Source organism: Abramis brama (genome assembly GCF_963993115.1).
Source record: "Abramis brama genome assembly, chromosome: 17".
Classification (NCBI taxonomy): Eukaryota; Metazoa; Chordata; class Actinopteri; order Cypriniformes; family Leuciscidae; genus Abramis; species Abramis brama.
The window spans coordinates 3,562,478-3,587,258 of NC_139979.1; the positions used below are offsets into that span (position 1 = coordinate 3,562,478).

At 38.4% G+C, this 24,781-nt stretch overlaps 1 protein-coding gene across 2 annotated transcripts in view; it reads left to right on the top strand.

The window, feature by feature from the left end:
• The window catches only part of LOC311066912 (mannosyl-oligosaccharide 1,2-alpha-mannosidase IA), a 206,071-nt gene that overhangs the window by 115,318 nt on the left and 65,972 nt on the right, over positions 1-24,781 (top strand). For both annotated transcript variants that reach the window (XM_084088360.1, XM_084088359.1), the window contains exon 3: positions 11,323-11,438. In XM_084088360.1, coding sequence (XP_083944486.1) covers positions 11,323-11,438 — 116 coding nt within the window. The remainder of the gene's footprint in view (positions 1-11,322; positions 11,439-24,781) is intronic.

Below are 24,781 nucleotides of genomic sequence, written 5' to 3' on the forward strand. Positions count from 1 at the left end.
CATAATATATGATTTTTTTAACTATTTAGAGAGAGAGAGAGAGTATAATTTCTAGGACAATTAACATACTTTTATCCCTAAATTCTAAGTAATTCTAAGTCACTTATTCATTGATTTTTGGAATAAAATGTGACCGGTGTGAATTGTCCTGTTGGCCAACTCATCATGAAATGAGAGCAGCACTTTCCCCAGCGCACTTCAGTTCTGCAGAGTCCGCAGATTCCTTCAGATGATCATATTATGGGCTGTATATCATCTGTAAACAGCCAGATTGAAGATCGATGATGAGATCATGTGACCCTTAGAGCCTTAGAGGCCGCACACTTGTTCAAAAACAGCTACGTATACTACTAGTGACAATGCTTCTGTGTCATATTTATTATAATTCTGTATTCATTTTGCATTTAAATGTTAAAGTAGAAGTTCACTCTCAGAAGTTCACAGAAAGGAAGATATTTAGAAGAATATCAGTAACCAGACAGTTTTTGGGTCCCATTGACTTCCATAGTATATTTTTTTCCTACTATGGAAGTCAATGGGACCCAAAAACTGCCTGGTTACTGATATTCTTCTAAATATCTTCCTTTCTGTTCAGCAGAAGAAAGAAATCCATACAGGTTTGAAACAACATGAGGGTGATTATATGATGACAGAATTTTCATTTTAAAAGTGAACTTCTCCTTTAAGGCCTAAATTTATGATTTTTGTATTTGAATTGCATATAAAATTTTCATCCATGTGGATGATTTTATCATAAACTAATAACTTAATCTGATGTATATTTGTCGGTCATCAATTAATTAATTTTTCTATAATAGTTTTCTGTAATTTGTTTTAATTTTAATGTGTTTTAAAAAAATAACCAAGTTTATATATTTATCACCAATAAATCCCATTTGTTTCAATCTCATAATTTATATCTTGAATGTTGCTTGTTACGCCATATTTAACCATATTCATTCTTTTCAACTGAATCCATTTAATTGTTTTCACAATGCTGATTGTAAGCAATTAGAATAAATGCATTTTGAAAATACGACTATTTAAATAAAATAGATGCAAATAGTTAGCAAACTATATGCCATGATTTTTTTTTTTTTACTTTTTTAGTGCAGAAATCTGCTAAAAGTTATTAATTTATGTTAAAAGAATCCAAATGGATGGAAATTTAAATGCTATTCGTATATGTAAATCTTAAATTTAGGCTTTGATATTAAAATGCAGAATGAATACTGAATTAGAAAAATGCAACAAAAATGTTTGTTTACGTCAAATCTTTACAAACGGATGGAAAATTTATATGCAATTAAAATACATAAATCTTTACTTTATGCCTAATAATGCAATTTTGTATAACATGCACTGATGAATTGAGTATGCTTTCAGTAAATCTGGTCGACTTTGATTTTGTGTTCACTTTAAACATGTTGCATGTCACTATGGGCACTTCCAGTATCGTCATCCAATATAATAACACGTTTCTCATCATCCTGCATATAAAGCTTGATGCGTTTCCAGGTGAAGACCCTCTGAGCGCTGAGACACTGGTGTGCTGGATGTCTATCACACATAATCCACCTGTGCGATCATCGATCTGTTCTCCTGCCTCAGCCGAGCGATTGCCTCGTCAGGGCTAACTAATCATATTGGAGATGTTGTCATAACAGAAGCAGCTGTGTTAGCGAATCAGCTCGCTCCTGGCATGACCAATTAGAAGAAGTCTTTGAAAGCAGCACGTCTGGCCAGACTGTGCTTTTGACTGCATGATTACACACACTGTCCCTCCACGGCCTGTCCCTGTTATCATCATTAGCCGAGCAGTGTGTGTGTGTGTGTGTGTTGAAGCAGAAGTCAAACACTTCTTACTTCTGATGCTCATTAAGAATAAAACTTCAATTTAAGCCTGGTTAATAATTTTGAGCTGTATAATCACACCACTAATGCACGTAAATGTCACAATTATCACTTAAAGGGCCCTATTTTAACGATCTGAAACGCAAGTATCAAACGCGAAACGCAAGTAACTTTGTGGGTGGATCTCGGGCGCTGTTGCTATTATACCGGCGGGATAAATGACTCTTGCGCCCGACGCAAATCTAAAATGGGTTGGTCTGAAGTAGTTACATTACTCATAGGTGTGGTTTGGGCGTAACGGGAAATAAACCAATCAGAGCATCATCTCACATTCCCTTTAAGAGCAGGCGCGCTTGATCCATGGCGGATTGCTATTATAACGGCGGATTTGCCAGGAGCGGTTCACAGCCGAGGAGACCGACGTTCTCGTCAGGGCTGTAAAACACAGAGAAGTGACATTGTATGGGGATGGAGAAACCCACCCAAATTAGCTTCAGTTAAACAGGCGTATAATAATTTGGGTAAATGTGTAAGCTAGATTTATGCCTATTTTTTCACATCTTCATGGACACCACAATGATTTCCCTCGTGTGGTAATATTTTCCTTGTAATTATGTATGGTTTGCAAAAATGGGAACTGCTGCGTCTGTGTAGATGAGAGAAACAAAGTGTATGCGCGTTGTGCTCACGCTACATTATGGCCAAGCATGCGCCCTTAAAATAGCATCTGAATAACGCACCGCTGACTTTAGACTAGGTTTTTCCTGGTCAGTGGCGGAATTGTTTTCTGAAACTGCAAAATAGCACCAGGGAACGTTTGCGCCGGAACACGCCTCCTCTTTTCGCTGAACCGCCCCGGGAGCGCAAGTTCATTCCCTAATTTACAGATGTGCGTCTGTGGAGGGAAAAGTCCGCTGTGCGGCGGGGGCAAAATAGGAATGATACATGCGTCAGTGTACAAAGTCAATTGCGCTGGGTGCAAGATAGGGCCCATTATGTTAGTGGTGCTGCATATGATATTTTTATAAGTAAGATGTTCCTCACAGACCAAGAAGGGAGTGTTTGGGAAACACGCAACCACACTTCTCTTAGTATTTCTGCAGTATATACTGTAGTATGTATTCCTTGCACAGTTTGCCTGCTGTACAGTATGTGAATATTTCATTAGCATGGAATATGAATTGTGCTATAAAATGTGTGATATACAACAATGGCATATCCAACAGTTATTGTAGTATTATTTTTAAATTGTATTTGAATTTACTTGAGATAGCTTTTTTTTTTTTTTTTTTTTTTAATTTTGTATGCACTAATTTTGTATATATTTTTGCATAATTTTTTTCAGCTTTATTTAAATGACCAAAAAAATATTTTAAATAATTTTAGTTTTTAAACAATCACAATACTGGTTTCAGTACCATCTGTAGTGATTTTTAACACTTTTTTACTTATTATTTGATCAGACTGCCAAATCTTAAGGCATTTTTCATATTAAAAAATGCTAATCAAATATTTGTACATCTGAGATGATAATGGGATGCCTTTTCACATGGATGCTGGCATTGCAATGCTACAGTATGCCATGCCAGTGTTTGTTCTGCAGGCGTATAATTCATTTAACATGTTTTTCACTCCTTTCTCTGGAAACATTTGCTAAAGAAGTTTGTTCAATAATGCAATATAGAAACTTAGTCACTTTTTTATCTTAAAAGTAAGCATTTATTATTAACTGTTTACTGTATCTGCTTGAGTATTGACATGTTAGTGTGACGTCAGACACTTTTTTTTCTGGATAAGTTACGTTAAGTGGCATTGTGTCGTTGGAAATCTGAATTTTCCAAGTTAAATTGAAGGCAGCATTAGATCAGAAGTGTGTGTATATAAGAACCACTATGTCTCACACACACTTGCACATTGTCAAGGCCTCAGATGCGATGAGTCAATGGCATTGCTAAGCAGTGGTTCTCAGTCTGTCTGCTTTCTCCCATAATGGGCTGCATTTATTTTGACTATGGCTGTAATCTATCAGTTTTCGTCCCCGTAGTGCAGCAGGGATGAGGTCGGGCACACACACACACACACACACACACATCATTAGGCTCATTGGTGAGGTCCACGCGCTCTGGACCGGAGCGTTTCATTACCAAAACACCAAAGAGAGCAGCAATCACAGGCAGAGCTTCTGCGCCTCCATGTCTCTGTCTTCGTGACGCATCCCTCAATCAAACGATAGGGAGAAGAAAGGCGCTGTTCAAAGCACAGGCGTACGGGTTTGGTAATGTGTTTCCCTCGGCTGCGGTAATGATCAGATGATAAAACTTGACGCTCTTTGCCCCCGCCGGAGATGAAGAGTGAAGAGCGTTTGTGCGGTTGTGAGTCCTGTCATTCTCTGCGGGAGTGAAAGGGCCGGCGAGTCTTGTGTTATTTTGGCCTGATGCTTGTCACGGCTCATGTTGATCCGAACAGGAGGGTCATCAACACTCAACAGGCGTCCTGCTAATTTACATATGATTCACAAATTTACATGAGTGAATAAGGCATTTTTGCGCAACTGTTTCATGATTCAGCCCGAATTGTTCTTTCAATGGCAGAGCATGTCACAAATGAATGCACTTAAAGGGATAGGTCACCCAAAAAATGAAAGTTTTGTCATCATTTATTCACCCTCACGTTGTTCGAAACCTGTATGAGTTTCTTTCATCTGTTGAACACAAAAGAAGATATTTTGAAGAATGTCAGTAACCAGACAGTTGACAGCACTCACTGACTTTCATAGTATTTTTTATTTTTTCCCTTCTATGGAAGTTACCATCAACCGTTTAGTCTCCAAAATATCCTCTTTTTTGTTCAAAAGATTTAGGTGCTAAATCTGGCATGATAATCTTAAGAACATCTTGGAGTGTGTGATGCATTACCAATATCAACTCTTGCAGTGTGTGCAGGTTTTGAGATTTGAAGGAAGAAAATCTCTGGAGATTCTCCTTATGTGCTTGATGCAACCAGATTTCACAATCGGATAAGATTTAAAAACTCCTGCTGTCTGAGCCCGGCTTAGGCCAGAATGTGTGCGGTGACGTCGCCACTCAGGATTGGCCACTTCTTGTCTGTTGCATGGCTACCGGTTTCTCTGTAGCTGGCCAAGCGTGCTATGTGAGCCAAGTTAATAATAACATTAAAATAAATATCTGATCATCCTCCATGCTGTGGTCGCTATTACATCGCATATCGTCTGTAATCTCTTGCATTTCTATGGCAACAACTGATGCATTTGTATTACTTTCCAAAGAGCTCCATTATCAGTTCCAACAGTGGAAAATAAAACCATATCCGTACCGGCGGTCCGGATCGACATGGAATGGAGCGGTTAAGCAATGGGAACAGTTTGGCCTGACGGTGGAAAAGCAGCTATTATTTGATCTGATTGCTAAAAGGGAGACCTTTTCAAACAAAACTGAATTAAACATGGAAAGGAACTTTATTTTTTAGATGCTACTTGCATGCAACTTTATTGATGTGATGAGGTCGAAAAATGTTTTATGTTTGAATAATGAATATTCAATGAATGCATACTGTTCTGTGATATAGAGCATATTCTGCACAGTGCGCAGTAAATAGTAGTGGAAGTACTCCATTGTGAATGAGTGTTTGTGAATCAGTGTCAGTGTTGGTTTGAGGGCCCGTGTGTCGCGTCTCCTGGGGTGGAGCCGAGGTAATGAGTAAGATTGCGCGGGCTGTGATGGATTGATCTGCTCCTCGCCTCATCTGAGTCTATCAATCAGTAGTGCTTTGCCTCTGTTTTCAATAGGACTTTGCCACGCTTCAGCGCCGGCAGCCTCCGGGACCTGGAACTCGCTGAATTAAACATCATTTTCTTTCTCCTCCACCCTCTAACGTAATTTGTCATCAAATCACAAATATTGCTCTCGGAGCAAAGCACAAGGCATTGCGTTTTTCATCTGTATGTTGCGAGCATTGATGGCACACGTGAGTCTGTTTAATCTGTTTAGTAGATGTATGAAATGTTCGTAGAGATCTTTTGTGTGTTTAATGTGTTTTTGGTAACGAATGGCTTTCATTTAGGCCTAAGAGTGTTTGTATATAAATTAAATGGGATATATATATAAAATCTAATATATACAAATGTATTAATTTGTTGTACTAGGCAATACAAACGAGATTATTATTATTGTTTACATTATCTATATATAATGTTTTCTGTACCACCAGACTAGAAATGCAGACTTAGACCAGTGTTATTTTAGATTTTTATATATATATATATATATATATATATATATATATATATATAAATGATTTGTGTATTTTATTTTGATTTTAATTTTAATAATTGCATTGTGTGCATTTGTCATTTTATTAGAATGTTTTGTTTTTTCTATTTAAAAAGAAATCAAACATTTTCAAATTTTTCAAACTTCCATGTAATATTTTATTTTATTTCAGCTTTATTTCAAATAACAAAAATATTTTAGCTTTAGTTAACAGTAGGGGGACGTTTTTCCCGGGACAGTCTGGTATTTCCACTCTATTGTTAGTGCCCCAACTTATTATAAAAAAAATCATGTTTTGTCCCATAATTCATCTTTCTTAAAATGTATTTTATTGCTGAGCAATAGAGCGAGTCTTCTGTCGTGCGAGAATAGCCTAATCAAAGGTAGCCAATCCCGCTCTTTCGATAGCGAAGGCGGGACCTGACGTCAGTGTCAGTAGTGATAGAGCTCGGAGATCAAGTCCGATGCGAATTGCGAAAATGTCAAAAAGATGATATATACATTTAGTCATTTAGCAGACGCTTTTGTCCAAAGCGACTTACAAATTAGGACTAAATTAAGCGAGTCATCGTGAAGAGGCAAAAAACAATGCAAGAAGTGCTCAAAATATGAAGTTCAGGCATTGTTCAGAGTAGCATAAGCCAGATAAGCGAGGATTTAAAGGAAAAAGGAACGTTTTTTTTATTATGAGGTTAAGTGCTCACGGAAGAGATGGGTTTTCAGCTGTCTTTTGAATGTTGTCAGGGATTCTGCATCCCGGATGAGGGTGGGGGAGCATTCCACCAGCATGGAACTGTGAATGAGAATGTTCTGGAAAGTGATTTTGTGGCTTTCTGTGATGGGACCACGAGACGTCGCTCGTTGACCAATCGCAGGCTTCTGGTAGGGACGTAGACTCGTAGGAGTGAGTGAAAGTAGGAGGGAGAAAGTAGGATATATATACACATGTAGATACTTTTATGTGTGCGGTGGGGGTGAGGGTGCGTGCCTGTCCCATATTCCACTCTGAGAATCTTCGACGGAAGGGTTAGGAAAGGACTTTGTCAAACCAAACCTGTCTGATGTCTCACGTTGAGATGGAGATGTCGAGATAGAACAGCTGATAGGTTGTGACAGTCAGTGGTCCTGCTATCTTTCTCGCTCTATCATTCGCCGTCTTTGCCTCAGATTAAATCCCGACCGGGTCTGAGAGTGACAAATGCGAGCGAGCGTCTCTAGAGGAGGCTGATAGCAGTCGGCCATATGCCACATTGTTATAAGAGGAGCAGGAAATGGGACACGCCTGGGATTCGCAAATCACTCAGGGATCTGGGAGCGCTGTTTTGCCCCGTGATGCCTCTGCCGGTGACCTCATTAGCTGGCCCGTATCGGGATTAAGCTGGGGTCGAAGATAAAGCCGACCCGCGCTCTCCGATGGGCGTGAAGCTTGATTAGAAGGGAATGATGAGCGAAGGGAAATAAAGAAAGATGAACGACTCCCAGGACGTCTGACGTGATTAGAGCTGATAAAATCATCAGATCATTCACAGGCGAGAGATGGTCAGACAGAGACAGAGCCCTGATGTGCCGAGACCGTCCGGAACAAATGAACAGATCACAACTTCTAACTTACTTAATCTACATCTAAAGCAAGTGGCACATCATGAAAAAACTAGATCTGTCCCATATTACTCAAGTAAAAGATTAAAGGAGTGATGAACTGAGAAATCAAATTTTCCTTGAGCTTTTGACATATAAGAGGTCATCATACTATAAGAATATCCTGTAAGTTTCAGAACTGAAAGATCAAGGCCTACAAAGCAGTGCTGAAGTATATATATATATATATAGTACATATGCCGATCAAAAGTTTGGTTCAATGAGACTTTTATTTAAAGAAGCTAGTACTAGAAGCTAGTACATTAATCAAAAATGACAGTAAAGACATAGGCCTACTGTAACACATTTATATCTGTTCATCAAAGATATATCAAAAATACAATGCAATGCATAAGTGAATACACCCATGCTAAAGTTGACTAAAAAGAGGAATAAAAAATCATATTTTGGAAATTGAACTTAATGCCTTAATTTAAAAAATTAGGAAAAATCCAACCTTTAAGGACACCAATTTTCTTTGTGAATGAATAATGTATCGTAAATAAATAAATGTTCTTCCTTAAAATACATGGTGCATAAGTGAGTACACCCCTATGTTAAATTCCCATAGAGGCAGGCAGATTTTTATTTTTAAGTATTTAAAAAAAAAAAAATTTAGGATACTATGCATCCTGATAAAGTTCCCTTGGCCTTTGGAATTAAAATAGCCCCACATCATCACATAGCCTTCACCATACCTAGAGATTGGCATGGGGTACTTTCCATAAGATCATCTCTCAATGCAAATCAAACTAGCTTTTAGGCTAACTGAAATAAAACCATGCCAATCTCTAGGTATGGTGAAGGCTATGTGATGATGTGGGGCTATTTTAATTCCAAAGGCCAAGGGAACTTTATCAGGATGCATAGTATCCTAATTTTTTTTTTTTTTTAAATACTTAAAAATAAAAATCTGCCTGCCTCTATGGGAATTTAACATAGGGGTGTACTCACTTATGCACCATGTATTTTAAGGAAGAACATTTATTTATTTACGATACATTATTCATTCACAAAGAAAATTGGTGTCCTTAAAGGTTGGATTTTTCCTAATTTTTTAAATTAAGGCATTAAGCTCAATTTCCAAAATATGATTTTTTATTCCTCTTTTTAGTCAACTTTAGCATGGGTGTATTCACTTATGCATTGCACTGTATATATATAATAATATATCAGGAAAAAAAATACAGTCTTATGTATATATAGCCTACAGTAGTGGCCAAAAGTGATGTATGGCCTAGGAAAAATCATCCAAAAATGATTCAACATTTGTTAAAGATTTTGTAAGCATATTGCGTAATTGTGCTTTGAGTCGATTGTTTTATTTGTGATAATAACGCAATGAAATATGCCTAATTGTGCATACAAACATAATTTTTGTCCTGGCTGTCAAACAAATAAATTATGAACACATGCAAAAACAAGAGAGAACCAATGAAATATTAAAAACAGATTATGTTGTAGTTAATATATGCTTTTTCCTGTGAGCATTTTGTTTTTCTATGCATTTTTTTGCATAGTAAAATAAAACCTGTAGCTTTAGTTTGTCCTTTTTTTTCCAAATAATTGTGTCGGATAAATACCTTAAACAAGTTTAGTGTTTTGTTCGTCCTTCATGTTTAAAAATGTTGATGTTTTAATATAAAGAAGGGTAATTAAAATCAAATATCCCCTCCGGACATCACTTTTGACCTCTACTACACACACACACACACACACACACACACACACACACAGACACACACACACACACATATATATATAAATATATATATATATATATTTATATTTTATATATATACATTATAGTGCATATATTAGGCCCTATACTTTTTAAAAATATATTTAGTCATTTTTCCACATTACTGTACCTGTATTTTGTTTTAATTAAAATTGTAATTAAACGAGATTTATAAAATGTATTTTGCTCATAAATCTGCCCCAATTGTTGCTTGTTTATATTGAATATGTTGCACTAAATAAACATGTAAGCACATATTTCTGTGCCGGATCCAGAATGAACACTTGCAGACTGCCAACGGCAAGTAAAATTGGCTTTGGTGAGCTTTGGGTTTAGTTACCAGATGGTGTGTAACTTTATTAAGAAGTAAAACATAACACATGGTTTGAATGGAACAGAAAGAACGATAATCCGACCCCCACTGATGATATTCTAAAGAAAACTTCTGACATCACACTTTTTTTTTTTTACTCTTTAAATGACTAAACACGTCCCTGTTTTTATTTTATTTTATTTTTTTACTTTAATTAAAGCGAGTGGTTCTGTGAATTTGATGGGACTTTTCACACACCCCCATCTTCCGGCTCTGGTTTGTGCAGTATCAGATCGTGATACGATCAGGCTGCGAGGTTCATGTGTTCTCCGAGCTTATCACACAACGCTCCCTTCATTATCTGTGCTGGCAGAGATGCCTTTCATGTGCGTTCAGACTGACGTAACGTCTAAACACACACAGGCAGCGGCTCCTTCACCAGCGTCTTCCTGCAGGGGACTGAAGACTTTCCAGTTATTTTCACTAGTAAGATCACACCATCTGTTATTTGTTAGAGCTCTCAGACCCATTGCAGTCGTTCCCACACTCACTCTGGTTGTGCTGGTGTTTTTGTGCAGGATGGCACCTTGTAATATGCAGCATTGCTCATAGTTGCATCACATTATCGCACTGGCACACGATGCCCAGGGCTCCGATTTACGCTGCGTCTCACTTGCACCCGAGTTTGTCGAAATCTTTCTCCTCCTGCAGTATTTCTAGGGAGGTCATGGGAAAGGCTGTGGCCTGTGGGTGTTGGTTTTTCATTTCTTTTTCACAGTTCTTAAGCTCCTAATTGAAATGCTCATTAAATGTGTATAGCAGCAGGGATTTCACATCAGAGGTTTGAGAGTCGACACACTGCGTGCATTGCGAGATTGAAACACATCCTGCAAGGCTGTTTTCATTGCCTCATTCGTTCCAATTGGAGGGATGGAATATTTCATTGTTTGTCAACGTCACCTATCAACATATAATGTGCTTTTCATCTGCTCCGACGGAGCCGCAGCCTCCCTGCACTCTCCTGAAGCAATAAAGACCTTGTTTTGTGCACGACAGTTTGTGTATTTTCTACATTAAAGGGGCTGAAGCCAGAGCAATCTCGTTTAAGGTCGAGTGAATTAAATGAAAGCCTTCGAATATTTTTCATTAAGGATGTGAAGAGAATTTAATAACTTCAAATTAAATGCAGCTAAAGCTGTGGTGTTGTGGGGATCTCCGTGTGAGAGAGGAGGGAATAAGGGACGTGAAGTTTTGCAGCTGCAGACTCGTGCACATTCACCTTTAGTTTGCTTTTGCTACAATAAAAGATCAGTTTAACATTCTGCAGCATCATCTGAACCTGAATAAATAGACATGTAAATCCCAGACAGCAACATGGTTTCGCCCAGATCCGGCCCACATCTGGTATATATGCGTGGACTCCACATTTTAAAGTCGTCATTTAAAGTTGTGCGACATCTCAATAATTTCATGCATTGTGTTTGCAGGTGGTCTTCGAGGGGCTTCTATCGTGGATTCTCTGGACACGCTGTACATCATGGGTCTGATGGAGGAGTATGAAGAAGCGAAGGAATGGGTCCAGAACAGCCTGGACCTGAACTCGGTGAGCAAACAGTGTTTGGGTGGGAATCGCTAACATTCCTCTGTGGGTTAGCGGCTCTGGAAAAACTGTCAATTTTGGGCCGTCTAAAGCACTTGTGTAAAAGACTTCTATTGATCAGAAGCTGTGCTGGAATCAATTGTTTCTTTTAACCAACATCTAGTCCAGGGAACTCCAAATCAAACATCCGTGAGTGGATGAAAGGCCTCCGTTGTGGTTTCGTGTTGACCAGGCTAGTTATTTCAAAGTGCGCTAATTTCTCTCTGCATGCCGCGGATTGAAAGAAAGATGAGTGTCATCCTCTGATAATAGACCACAGCGGTCTGAGGGCACAGAGGCGAGAGAGATTACTCTCTGATTGACAGTTCTGAGGGGAAACTATTAGTTGCTAGGGTGTTGCTAGGATACAAGATTGTTGTGGTTATATGCTATGCCATTGCTTTGGTGTTCTGAATGGTTGCTTGCAAGGGTGTTGCTAGGATACTAGAAAGTTATGGGTAGTTGCTATGCTGTTGTTTTGATTTTCTGAATGGTTGCTAGGGTGTTCCTATGATACTAGGATGTGGTGGGTAGTTGCTAAGTTGTTGCTTAGTTGTTCTGAATGGTTGCTAGGGCGTTGTTAAAATACAAGGATTTTGTGGGTAGTTGCCATGCTGTTGATTTGTTTTCTTTTTGTTTTGAATTGTTGCTAGGGTGTTCCTAGCATACTATGATGTGGGTAGTTGCTAGGCTGTTGCTAAGTGGTTCCTTACTTGTTCTGAATGTGTATTTTAGGGCGTTGTTAAAAAACTAGAATGTTGTGGGTAGTTGTTTTGATGTTCTGAATGGTTGCTAGAATACTAGGATGTGGTCGGTAGTTGCTAGGCTGTTGTTGAGTGGTTACTTTGGTTGCTAGGGTGTTGCTAGGATACTAGGAGTTGTGGTAGTTGCTAGGTTGTTACTAAGTGGTTACCTGGGTGTTCTGAATCGTTCCTAGAGTGTTGTTTGGACATTGCTATGTGGTTGATTGTTCTGGATGGTTGCTTAATGGTGCTTACTTGCAAATGTCAAATAAGCCCACCCTTAAATTTGTTGAAATCAATTCATTAATATTTCTAAATGAAATGATTTTGCTCCAGATGGGTGGGTAAAATAAAGCTGATGTAGCTGTGTGTCAAAAACATCGCATTGGGTGCTTGCTGTCTAGAAAAGAGGGTCATCTAGTTTAGTTGGTTCTGGACACTTGCATTTTTCTACTTTAACATCTAGAAGTTTGAAACTCTTGATACTGAGATTTTTGACAGTGTAAAATGGCTTGTTAAAATCTGTCAATCGTCTGCTTCATTGCTCAAGCAAAACGGTCGTATTGCATTCTGATGCACAGCGGCAAACTGCTCTGATTTATCCTGAAGGTTTGTTGGCACTTCATTAAAGGCACCAGTGCTATTTTGAATGTTGTGCTGGTGAGAAGCCCAGTGATGCATATGAATGATGCATTCTGATTGGTCTTTCCAAGTGTTATGAATTACTCATAAACATGTTCATACACACAACACATACTGTAGAGTATTTCTAGAAATATTACGGTCAAGTAGTCAGCTCCCATAACCTATCTCTGAGATGGTGTTTAGGAGTGGTTGGTTTTTAATGACCTTAGTCATAAAGGCTTCCTCCATACCAGAGTCAAAGGTATGCAACCTCCAAAACACACACCTCACTGATCTCCTCATTAATCACAACAACATCTGGTGTATTAGCAAACAGATGTGGAAAGGTTTCAGAGTTACTATTACAATACTGAAACATGGATGGTTTTACCCAGGAATGTTTGAACATTTTTACAGAAGATGATAAATAACTTAATATGTCTTTCACTATAAGGTCCACTATTCTGTCGTGGCGTGCGATGTACATTGTAAGCATGGCAGCCATTCAAGATGTGTGGCAATGTTTCAGTGATCTGTTCTGTAGTGTGATGCAAACAATGAGGTACCTGGGTTGTAGAAAACCAGATAGAAAGGTTGAGTCTGGTTGGAAGAACTTGTAGTCTGGCTTTTATTGTAAAAATAGCAATGTCCTCCTCACTGAGTGCGGTGTTCTCAAAGGGATGGTTCGGAGTAATTTCAACCTAGGGTCCTTTGCACCGTGACCTCGAGCCCAGTTCCAGGAATGCACTAATATTGTGTTGGTAGTACCAGTTTGAAACAATTATTAGTTAACACTAAGTTGTCAACACAATAAAAATAATAGAAAATGCTGGATATACTGGCTTTCTGCCAGGACTTGTACGTGCTTTTCCCCAATCACTGAAGTGACCTCGACGCGTGGGTTAGCGGTAGCATTAGCCATCAGGCAAGTGTTATTTAAATAAACTCCTGATGTACTTACAAACTTTCCAATGCCTCGTTGTATGAGTACAGAACCTATTTGTACTACTGTAGAAGTTTGGTATTTATTATTATTATTATTAGTGGGGTAATTTACGAGATACAACCTTGGATCCATTAGCGCCTGCACTAAGCCATTCGGCTGATATCTCTGAATAAGCTCTAACTTTAATAATGTTCAACCGAGGGGAAAAAGCTTCTGGGGGGTGTTTGACTCGAGGTCATGGTGCAAAGGACCCTAGGTTGAAATTACTCCGAACCATCCCTTTGAGAAATTAAAACACTTCACACATATTTCTAGAAATATTACGGTCATTCAACCACAGCCTATAAAATGAAATCCATAAAATATATTTCATCTTTTTAACTTTCATTTTAAGGACCACGGTGGAAAAAAATAATTTCTTGTCCATTTCTATAATTTACCCTAAAGTCTTCAGATAGGGGCTGAAGAAGCAGCTTTTACAGTCTAAAGAAATTTATCAATTGCAATTCACTAAATTCTTCTTTCTGTTAGTTTAATTAAAATCCACAATCATGAACTGAAAGGGTGACAGCTGTTTTCTATGTGAATATATAGTTAAGTGTAATGTATTCCTGTGATCAAAGCTGAATTTTCAGCATCATTACTCCAGTCTTCAGTGTCACATGATCCTTCAGAAATCACTCTAATATGATGATTTGATGCTCAAGAAACATTTATGATTATTATCAATGTTGAAAACAGTTTTTACATTTTTATTTCATGATGCTATGATGAATAGAAAGTTCAAAAGAACAGCATTTATCTGAAATCTAAAGCTTTTGCAACATTAAACACTACCCTTCAAAAGTTTGGGGTCAGTAAGAATTTTATTTTTATTTTTGGGGGAAAGAAATAAAATAAATCAATACTTTTATTCATCAAGGATGAGTTAAACTGATCAAAAGTTACAGTAAATACATTTATAATGTTAGAAAATATTCTATTTTAAATAAATGCTGTTCTTTTGAACTTTCTATTCATCGAAGAATTTTGAAAAAAAAAAAAATTGTACGCAACTGTTTTCAACATTGAAAATAATAATGAATGTTTTTTGAGCAGCAAATCATCATATCAGAATGATTTCTGGAGGATCATGTGACACTGAAGACTGGAGTAATGATGCTGAAAATACAGCTTTGATCACAGGAATAAATTACATTTTAAAATGTATTAAAATAGAAAACAGTCATTTTAAATTGTCATAATATTTCACAATATTACTGTTTTTTTGTTATTGTTTTTTATCAAATAAATGCAGCCTTGGTGAGCAGAAGAGACTTCTTTTAAAAACATAAAAAATCTTACCGATCTAAAACTTTTGACCGGTAGTGTTCATACATGCATATATACAGAGTTGTGCAATATTTAGATCAGTGTGGCAGGACTGTGCTGAAAGTCCTGCGGGATCAGCAATAATATCTCTCTCTCTCTCTCTCTCTCTCTCTCTCTCTCTCTCTCTCTCTCTCTCTCTCTCTCTCTCTCTCTCTCTCTCTCTCTCTCTCTCTCTCTCTCTCTCTCTTCATCACATCATGAGTCCAGTGGCGGTAGAGCAGCAGTGTCTGAGGTGTTTGGTGGCGAGGGAGGGCAATGTCTGTCGTAAAGACACACAGTCTAGATTTACTCTGCACACTTTGTCATAAAGAAAGCCAGCTTCATCCATCACTCCCCGCACGCTTTCAATCAATCTCCTGCCAAGTCTTCTTTTATCACTCTTTTGCTGAGCATTTGCTCACTGATGGAGAGCAGAGCACGAGACCGTCCTGCTCTGACTAGGAAGAGGTTTTCTAATCGAAGTAGAAGATAGCAGCTGATGCTTTCTGTATCAGTGAGGAAATGACTTATAGTCAACAACTCCAAAGTTTAGAGATTGACCGATATATCAGCCAGACCAATCAATCGCCCGACATGTGAGATGAGCATTAGGAAGCCAGTCTGAGACCATGGACACTGGTCTATATATCAGTCATATAAATCAGTTATATAAATAGATCTGTCTTCAGAATTCATATGGATTAGTTTTACGATCTCTTTATTAACTTTTTGAAGCGTCAGTGGTAGTTTCGTAGACTGTCAATGGAGGGACAGAAAGCTCTCAGATTTCATCAAAAACATCTTCATTTGTGTTCTGAAGATGAATGAAAGTCTTACGGGTTTAGAACGACATGACGGAGAGTAAGTAATGACAGAATTTTCATTTTTGGGTGAACTAACCCTTTAATGACAGACAATAGATAAACTGTATTTTAGTGAATTTTGACAGAATATTGCATGAATCATTCATTCATTCATTATCTATCTTTATGGAGAAAAATATATGAACTAATTAATTGTGATTCAAATATTTAGCATTTATACTTTTGACAATACTGTGAACTGAGGTTATGCATTGTTTATGATGTTGTAAACGATAATAACTTTGTTTTGAAATGAGTGAAGTTTATTTTAGCACTTCACCTATCACTCAGACAGGAGACGAGAAAGAAAAAAATCCACACCTCAGCAGTTCTTCCGTCTCTTAATTCACTCCTCCGCCGACCCGCTCCATGCTACCAATCAGACACTTAAGTGTCTCGTTACATTTCTTGTGCTTTCCTGAGATGCTTGTTTCTCATAAATATGGATATGTGTATAACTCAGTCTAAGTGTGCTGTGGTAGTCAGACGTTTGATGCATCTGTTCGATGGGAATATCGATCTGTCTGTCTGTCTGTCTGTCTGTCTATCTGTCTGTCTATTGGTCTATCAGTCTATCTGTCTGTCTGTCTGTCTGTCTGTCTGTCTGTCTGTCTGTCTATTTGTCTGTCTATATGTCTGTCTGTCTGTCTATTGGTCTATCAGTCTATCTGTCTGTCTGTCTGTCTGTCTGTCTGTCTGTCTGTCTGTCTGTCTATTTGTCTGTCTATATGTCTATCTGTCTGTCTATTGGTCTATCAGTCTATCTGTCTGTCTGTCTGTCTGTCTGTCTGTCTATTTGTCTGTCTATATGTCTGTCTGTCTGTCTGTCTATCTATCTATCTTTTTGTCTGTCTGTCTGTCTGTCTGTCTGTCTGTCTGTCTGTCTGTCTGTCTGTCTATCTATCTATCTATCTATCTATCTATCTATCTATCTATCTATCTGTCTGTCTGTCTGTCTGTCTGTCTGTCTGTCTGTCTGTCTGTCTATTGGTCTGTCTGTCTGTCTGTTTGTCTGTCTATATGTCTGTCTGTCTGTCTATCTATCTATCTATCTATCTGTCTGTCTGTCTGTCTGTCTGTCTGTCTGTCTGTCTATATGTCTGTCTGTCTGTCTATCTATCTATCTTTTTGTCTGTCTGTCTGTCTATCTATCTATCTATCTATCTATCTATCTATCTATCTATCTATCTATCTATCTATCTATCTATCTATCTGTCTGTCTGTCTGTCTGTCTGTCTGTCTGTCTGTCTGTCTGTCTGTCTGTCTGTCTATTGGTCTGTCTGTCTGTCTGTCTGTCTATTGGTCTGTCTGTCTGTCTGTCTGTCTGTCTATCTATCTATCTATCTATCTGTCTGTCTGTCTGTCTATATGTCTGTCTGTCTATCTATCTTTTTGTCTGTCTGTCTGTCTGTCTATCTATCTATCTTTTTGTCTGTCTGTCTGTCTGTCTATCTATCTATCTATCTATCTATCTATCTATCTATCTATCTATCTATCTGTCTGTCTGTCTGTCTGTCTGTCTGTCTGTCTGTCTGTCTGTCTGTCTGTCTGTCTGTCTGTCTATCTATCTATCTATCTATCTATCTGTCTGTCTGTCTGTCTATATGTCTGTCTGTCTATCTATCTTTTTGTCTGTCTGTCTGTCTGTCTGTCTATCTATCTATCTTTTTGTCTGTCTGTCTGTCTATCTATCTATCTATCTATCTGTCTGTCTGTCTGTCTGTCTGTCTGTCTGTCTGTCTGTCTATCTATCTATCTATCTATCTATCTGTCTGTCTGTCTGTCTATATGTCTGTCTGTCTATCTATCTTTTTGTCTGTCTGTCTGTCTGTCTGTCTGTCTATCTATCTATCTTTTTGTCTGTCTGTCTGTCTGTCTGTCTGTCTGTCTGTCTGTCTATCTATCTATCTATCTATCTATCTATCTATCTATCTATCTATCTATCTATCTATCTATCTATCTATCTATCTGTCTGTCTGTCTGTCTGTCTGTCTGTCTGTCTGTCTGTCTGTCTGTCTATTGGTCTGTCTGTCTGTCTGTCTGTCTATTGGTCTATCAGTCTATCTGTCTATCTGTCTGTCTGTCTGTCTTTCCATCCATCAATCCACGTTTGTGCGATGGGAATATCAGACACTGGGAGGCAACGGGAAGACAGAAGGCCAGTTTAACGGTGGGCAAGATTTAGAGTTGCGATCAGGTCAGAGCGAATGACTTTACAGATCCAACATGTCAAATGTGATGCAGGATGGATCTTGTAGAACGAGGGTGAGATTTGTCTTCCAAATAGCCGTGCTCGTGAGCGGAATGACTCCGCGTATTTCGCACTCTCGTGGGTTGGGATGAGCAATTCTGAGTTAATCCGAGCTTTAGCATGAGGCCAAGCAGGCCAGGATGGTGTCAAGAGCGTTTATCTTGAGGTCGGGAGAATGAATCTATTCAGAGGAATGACTCTCCATCTATTTTTTGGTTGGAGGCGAACACAAACAGAGCAGAATCCTAATGGCCGTGTTTATACTGCGGGAACGGAGTAATCTGATTAGTTCCATTCTGTGCTGGTGATGTGATTCACCCTCAAATCAGCCAGTCGCAATCTGAACATAAAGGGTAATTGGAGGGAATTTCTGCTCTCGAAAAAGCATTTTCTTATTACCATCTCTGATTTGATTGCCCGATTCGCTCTTTCAGGCTCTCCGCTGCTCTCAGACACACAGAAACACATTGGCTCGCTTGTTGACACGGCTGTTGGCGACTCTGATGGTGGCCGATGACAGAGTTGATTAAAGTTTGGAGCAATAGGCTCTGTGCCTTCTTCTTCGGCTCATTAATGTGACTGGCACGTTTTTAGAGGTGACTCAACGCTTCACTCTGCACCTGAGAGTGTTACGAGTGTGTGTTGTGAGGCAGCTAAACTAACTGAGCTCTCAAAAACTATTTCAACACTTATAGTACTTTATTGTTCAGCCTTTGCTGAAAATTGGTCTTTGGTCTCGCCATACAATCACAAAACAATTAACAATACACAACATCCACCCAATACATCTAACAACACACAATATCCACAATATCAAAGCTTAAAATATTCACATTTCCTACCCCTTATTCAAAAGACTGATGTTCAACACTTGACTTGGACATTTGAAAAGCTTTATGTTTTTCTTCACTTTATTTGTTATAATTTTGATGATTATGAGATTTTCTGAGATTTTGAATTTGGGGTTTTCATAAGCTGGAAGCCATAACCATCAAAATTATAACAAATAAAGGCTTGAAATATCTCACTTTGCATGTAATGAGTCTATATAATATATTAGTTTCACCTTTTAAGTTGAATTACTGAAATAAATGAACTTTTGCACAATATTCAAATTTTTTGAGTTTCACCTGTATATTTTATTTTATTTCAACTTTTTAAAATATTACTATTTGAATCGCATACTGTCTGAGTAGGTACTGCATTTGAATTTCCTTTACGACCATTAAAAAGTATGTAGTATATAATATGAATGCGTGTAGTGTGAATGAAAATCGGACGTACTACATCCGCCACGTTGTTACTTTCATAAACCCTCTCCCGTGGCCTCATCTTGAATCTTGAATCATGGGATAGTAAAGATGGGATAGTAAAGATGATCCATCGAATGCACACTTCAGAGTCTTGGTGGAAGTAGTAGGTCATCTGGCTACTTTTCGCCTACTGTATAGTATGGAAGTATTCGGTTTCAGATGAAGCGCTCGTCTCTATGATTGACAGTAACTGGGAGATTGGGGGGGCGGAGCTTAGTGAAGGATCAATTAGCCTTGAATATTCCATTCTTCTAATTCCTGGAATCCACTCAGCTGGATTCCAGTTGATGTCAGGCAGGGTTCGAATTATGATTTCATCTTTGTGGGGGTGTCTTTAAAAAAAGAAAAAAAGTAGCCTATGAGCAGGCGCGGTGTAGCTTACTAATGTAAATAAATAAAAATGTTTAATGAAAAAGCGTTGCTAACACAATTCAATTGAAATAGTACATTTGGTTTAATTTGTCGTTTAATGAGGTCTAATATAATGTTGTTAGTGGTGAGAATTTTGAGGCGTGAATAAATAAATATCCAACAATTTTAAGCGTGTATTTAAGTGGTCCAGTGGCAGAACTTTTGCCAAGCCTGTCCAGAAGTTCTGGGTTCTAATCCGCACTCGTATAGGGTTTTTTTTCTCATCAAAACCGAATATGTTTATCAGTGGTTGTATACCAGGCAAGTTTGTGTGCATTTTGTTTTGTAATTTCACCGGAACGAATAGAGAGTCTCCCCAACGGATTGAAGCGCGCATCCGAGTGAAGACTGTGCGCGAGCCACAAGAGAACACAGTATCCCGTCACTGATCGCAGCGGCAACGAGCACTTTGATCACTTTATTTAAAAAACAACACATTTCAGCTCTAGATTGACTCTTATTTAACAAACAAACTAAATGAATGCTCTGCTAGTTAACTGGAGATGTTTGATTTATTTGTATTGGTATATTAGTGCCGCGAGATGTTTCAAAAGTGGTGGGGACAATATCGACCTTAGCAAAAAGTGGTGGGGACATGTCCCACCCGCAAATTACGCCTATGTTAAAATAACACTTGCCTGATGGGTTATGCTACTGCTAGATCGGATGTTGACATCACTTCTGTGAGTTGAGAAAAGTCAGTAAAAGTCCTGGCAGTCAGAAAGCGAAGCATAAGGATGTAGTGTGATGACGATCCGAGATGCCGCGAGATCCATGTGTTTGGCATCTTGTCCTATCTTTTAAGTCACGTTACAGTAGTCTGAAGGAAATAGTGTTTTATTTGTAATTTAAAATAACGGTGCTGATGATTTTTAGAGACCCCCACAGGTGTATGATTTTACTGCTTTCATGGGAGCTCTTCCTGTCTCTATGGGAGCTCAGCTTCCACTGGCTCCCACGTAATTCGAACCATGATGTCAGGCACATTTCTCCATGGACACGGTTGACATTTTCAAAGATTTTATTCTGAATGAGCATTTGACATTATTGCTTATCTAACCATCCTGCGCAAATGATATTCCATGGGAAGATACGCATCCTTTGAAGAGGCAAAATAAGAGGGCGGATAATTAGCGTGTTCTTTGAGCCCTTGAATGAAGACTTCCTTGCTGAGAGTCTCTCCTGGGTGTCATTCGAAGAGAGAGAGAGGGGGGGGGGGGGGACTGATGGTGTCTCCCTCAATACAGTTAGAGCTTCCCTCATCTGGAGACATGCGCAGATGTTCATGCAGTTTACATATCTAACTGACAGTGTGTGTTTGGGGTGTAAAGGTTCAGATTTCTCATGCCTCTGGGCTGTCCGTTTCAGTTCGGCAGAGTTATTATTGGTGGTGCAATGATTAGGAAATCTGAGACTGATATTGATAACTGATGTTTTAAAGGGGTGGTTGATCATGATTTCACTTCTCTAACTTTAGTTAGTGTGTAATGTTGCTGTTTGAGCATAAACAACATCTGCAAAGTTACAATGCTCAAAGTTCAAAGCAAAGGGAGATATTTGCTTTTAAAGAAATCGTTTTTTAAGGACTACAACAAACGGCTGGTAGAGACTACACGACATTCCTCCTGGGTTAGTGACATCACCAACCCTAAAATTTACATAAACCCCGCCCCCGGAACACAATTTATAGATTATCAAGACAGAATATGCTAATCAATGACTAGAAGATAACTACACATAAGCTACATAAATTCATCAACTAACCATTCAGAAATGTCCTGTTGCTTCTACATGTTGTCACTTCTTCTTGAGTCTCTCCATCATTGTCTGACTCCGGTTTGAACATAAAGGGCTAAAAGTTTTAGAAATTTTCAGTGCATGTGTGTGTGAGTGCAAGCCCAATTTTAACATGCTATATACAAATATCTGTGGGGTATTTTGAGCTTAAACTTCACATACACACTCTGGGGACATCAAAGACTTATTTTACATCTTGTGAAAAGGGCATTATACCACCCCTTTAACACTTTTCTGCAGTCTAGCTGCCGCTACTTGTGCAAAAGCAGTCATTGAATTCAGCAAAGGATTGATATAGAGCAGTAAATCAGAAAAGCCTTTTGTAGAATGACATTTGATTAGGTTTGTATCTTAAACTCAGTTATCAAGTGATGCCCAAAAGCAGCTTCCAGCAAACCTTTGCAGCTCGTATCAGTTTTTCAAACACTAAAGTTTAACAACAAGAAGAAAAACTCAGCTGGTGCGCCGCGAGTAAATCACACCGCAGACGTCAGGAGCCCCTGGCGACAAATAAATGTGTGTTCTAAATCTCGCCTCAGTGTTTCTTCCAGACTTCTATTTATTTCTTAATAGTTCAATTAGTCTTCCAGATTGCAGTTTAATGCATTTCAATTTGATCTTGATGAAGTTGAATTTGATCCTCAGTTGTCTATCGTCTCGGCAGAATCCCCTCGGCAGCTGAAGTGTGAACTGAGTATCGAATGTGGTCGCAGGTTTGTTTGCTTGTGAATTTAATTAACTCACTGTTGCACGTCGACACACTGGAGATTGTGCATCATAGGCTGCATTTACACTGCAAGGCCTGAGAGTAAGTTTGACTGTGTCAGTGAATGCATTGATTTCAATAGATTCGCACTGAGAATCAGAGCTTTGTCTTGCATGTGAGCGTCCAGATGAGTGAAGGAACGCCCGGAGCAGGAGCCTCTTTTCAGGAGGTCGCTAACATTGTTTTTTGATAAATGAAAAAAAAAAACCGAGCCTTTTCTCAAGGTCAGATGTGCCTCTTCATTCTCAGGTCAGATGGTCTGTGTTTTTGTGGTTTTAATGCACTTTTTTTTTAACCATGCTTGTGCCTTTCCAGAATCAGTGTATTAATAATTCATGCTATAGTCAGATTGGTGGTTCTGCTGGCTGGGAATAATTTCTTTTAATAGTGGGAATACATGATTGATGAAGGTGACCCAACACTAAAAGATATAAATACACAAAATCATCTGGCCCAAGCCTCCGTCCTTCTCGAGGCTTGACTCCAAGATTAGAAGAAAAATCGATACTAGATAGAAGAAGAGAGGAAAAAGAGTAAATCACAAAAGTTGAGAGAGTTTGTGCATGCAAAAAAGTTCCAAAGCACAAAGTCCCTCTCTATATCAGTGTCGGTATATCACTTTCTGAACTCCCTGCAACGCCTCCATTGGAGTCTTGAGTTTCTTCCGGGAACAAACACGTCACAATATTCCTCATTATAATAATTCCCGCACAAGGAATATGCTAAATAAATGGGCGGGGCCTGGTTGAGTTAGTTAGTAGTGTGTTGAAACACTTTTTTTTGGTTATGGTGAAGGGCGGGACATTTCCCAAACACACTTGAAGCAGTTGACCAATCACAACACACTGGTCCAGCCGACCAATCAGAGCACAGTGTGCTTTTCGGAAGGAGAGGCTTCATACAGGAACTAAACTGGGGTGCATTTCCCAAAAGCATCGTTAGCCCCTGTGGTCGCAAGTTCCGTCGTTATCAGCATAGTTCTAACGAACATTCGCAAACAGCATCACAAAGTTGTGTAATTGAAAACGACAGCTCTCGACCTGTGGTTACAAGAATAGTTTCCAGTTTGCATGTCATGTGGACTTAATAAATCCTTATCTTGAGCAAAATAAGCAAGCTGACATTCAGTACAATCTATATCTTTTAGTTTAGAATACATACAAATGTTATTTACGCCTTTTAGTTTGTCAAGAGATTTAAAGCGTCGTTCTTGAAGAGTGCACACGTGCTGGTACGTAAGAACGAGCATATGATTGAATCTGGAAATAAAGCAAAATAACTGAGAAAAATGAGAAATAGTCCTCAGATGCCATGTCCGTAATTTATAGAAAAACATCAAGCATTTAATTCGATCTCAAACAGACTAATTAAAAGTAGTTATTAATTCGCGTGCTATATATATTTATACTTGTGTATATATATATAAATATAAGAATATTTTGCAATGCATTTAAATTATATCAATGACTATAATTCATTAGTTTTTCATTTCATTGGCTCATGGGATTGTGGTTCACTCCCTCATAAAAATGTAAATATACAGCCTTATATGTTTTTCTTATTTCCATATTTTCAGATTAAAATCATATGCTGTAATGTAATTCAGTTCAGAACAGGTTGGTTTTGGTTCAGGCTTATAGAGCTCAAGGAAATGAATGAAACTGAGGCACAGAACAAGCGGGCGGTCACTGCTGTGCTCTGTTGTGTAAAATAAAATCAAGTCCTACACCATTTTTCCTGTTGACATATTTTTCTATTGAAACTGGAAGTTGGGACACATCAAGAAAAATGCCCTAAAGCTGAAAGTGTAGAATTGCTGCTGGTAATGACTTTCTCCTCTATTCGTTGTTGTATTGACAGGTAAGTATAATAGAGAGAGAGGGAGAGAGATATTGTGAGGAGGACGATTGCCTGTAATTGGGTCTAATTACTCTGTTGGGTCTATCTTAATTATGAGCCTTGTCTTTTAATTTGCCAGTAAGCATTTAAGTGGATGGGCTTCAAACATGTCCAGAGGAGATTTATAGGTGGTCGGATTGTATTGCTCAGGAACAGGGTGACCATTGTTTTGAAAATGTTGAAATATATACGTCAATATATTAATTGAATAATTAAGATTGTTTTAATGTTTTTGAAAAAAGTATCTTATGCTCACCAAGCCTGCATTTATTTTGATACAATAAAATGAAATATATATATTTTGAAATATTTTGAATAATAATCAGCATCATTACTCCAGTCTT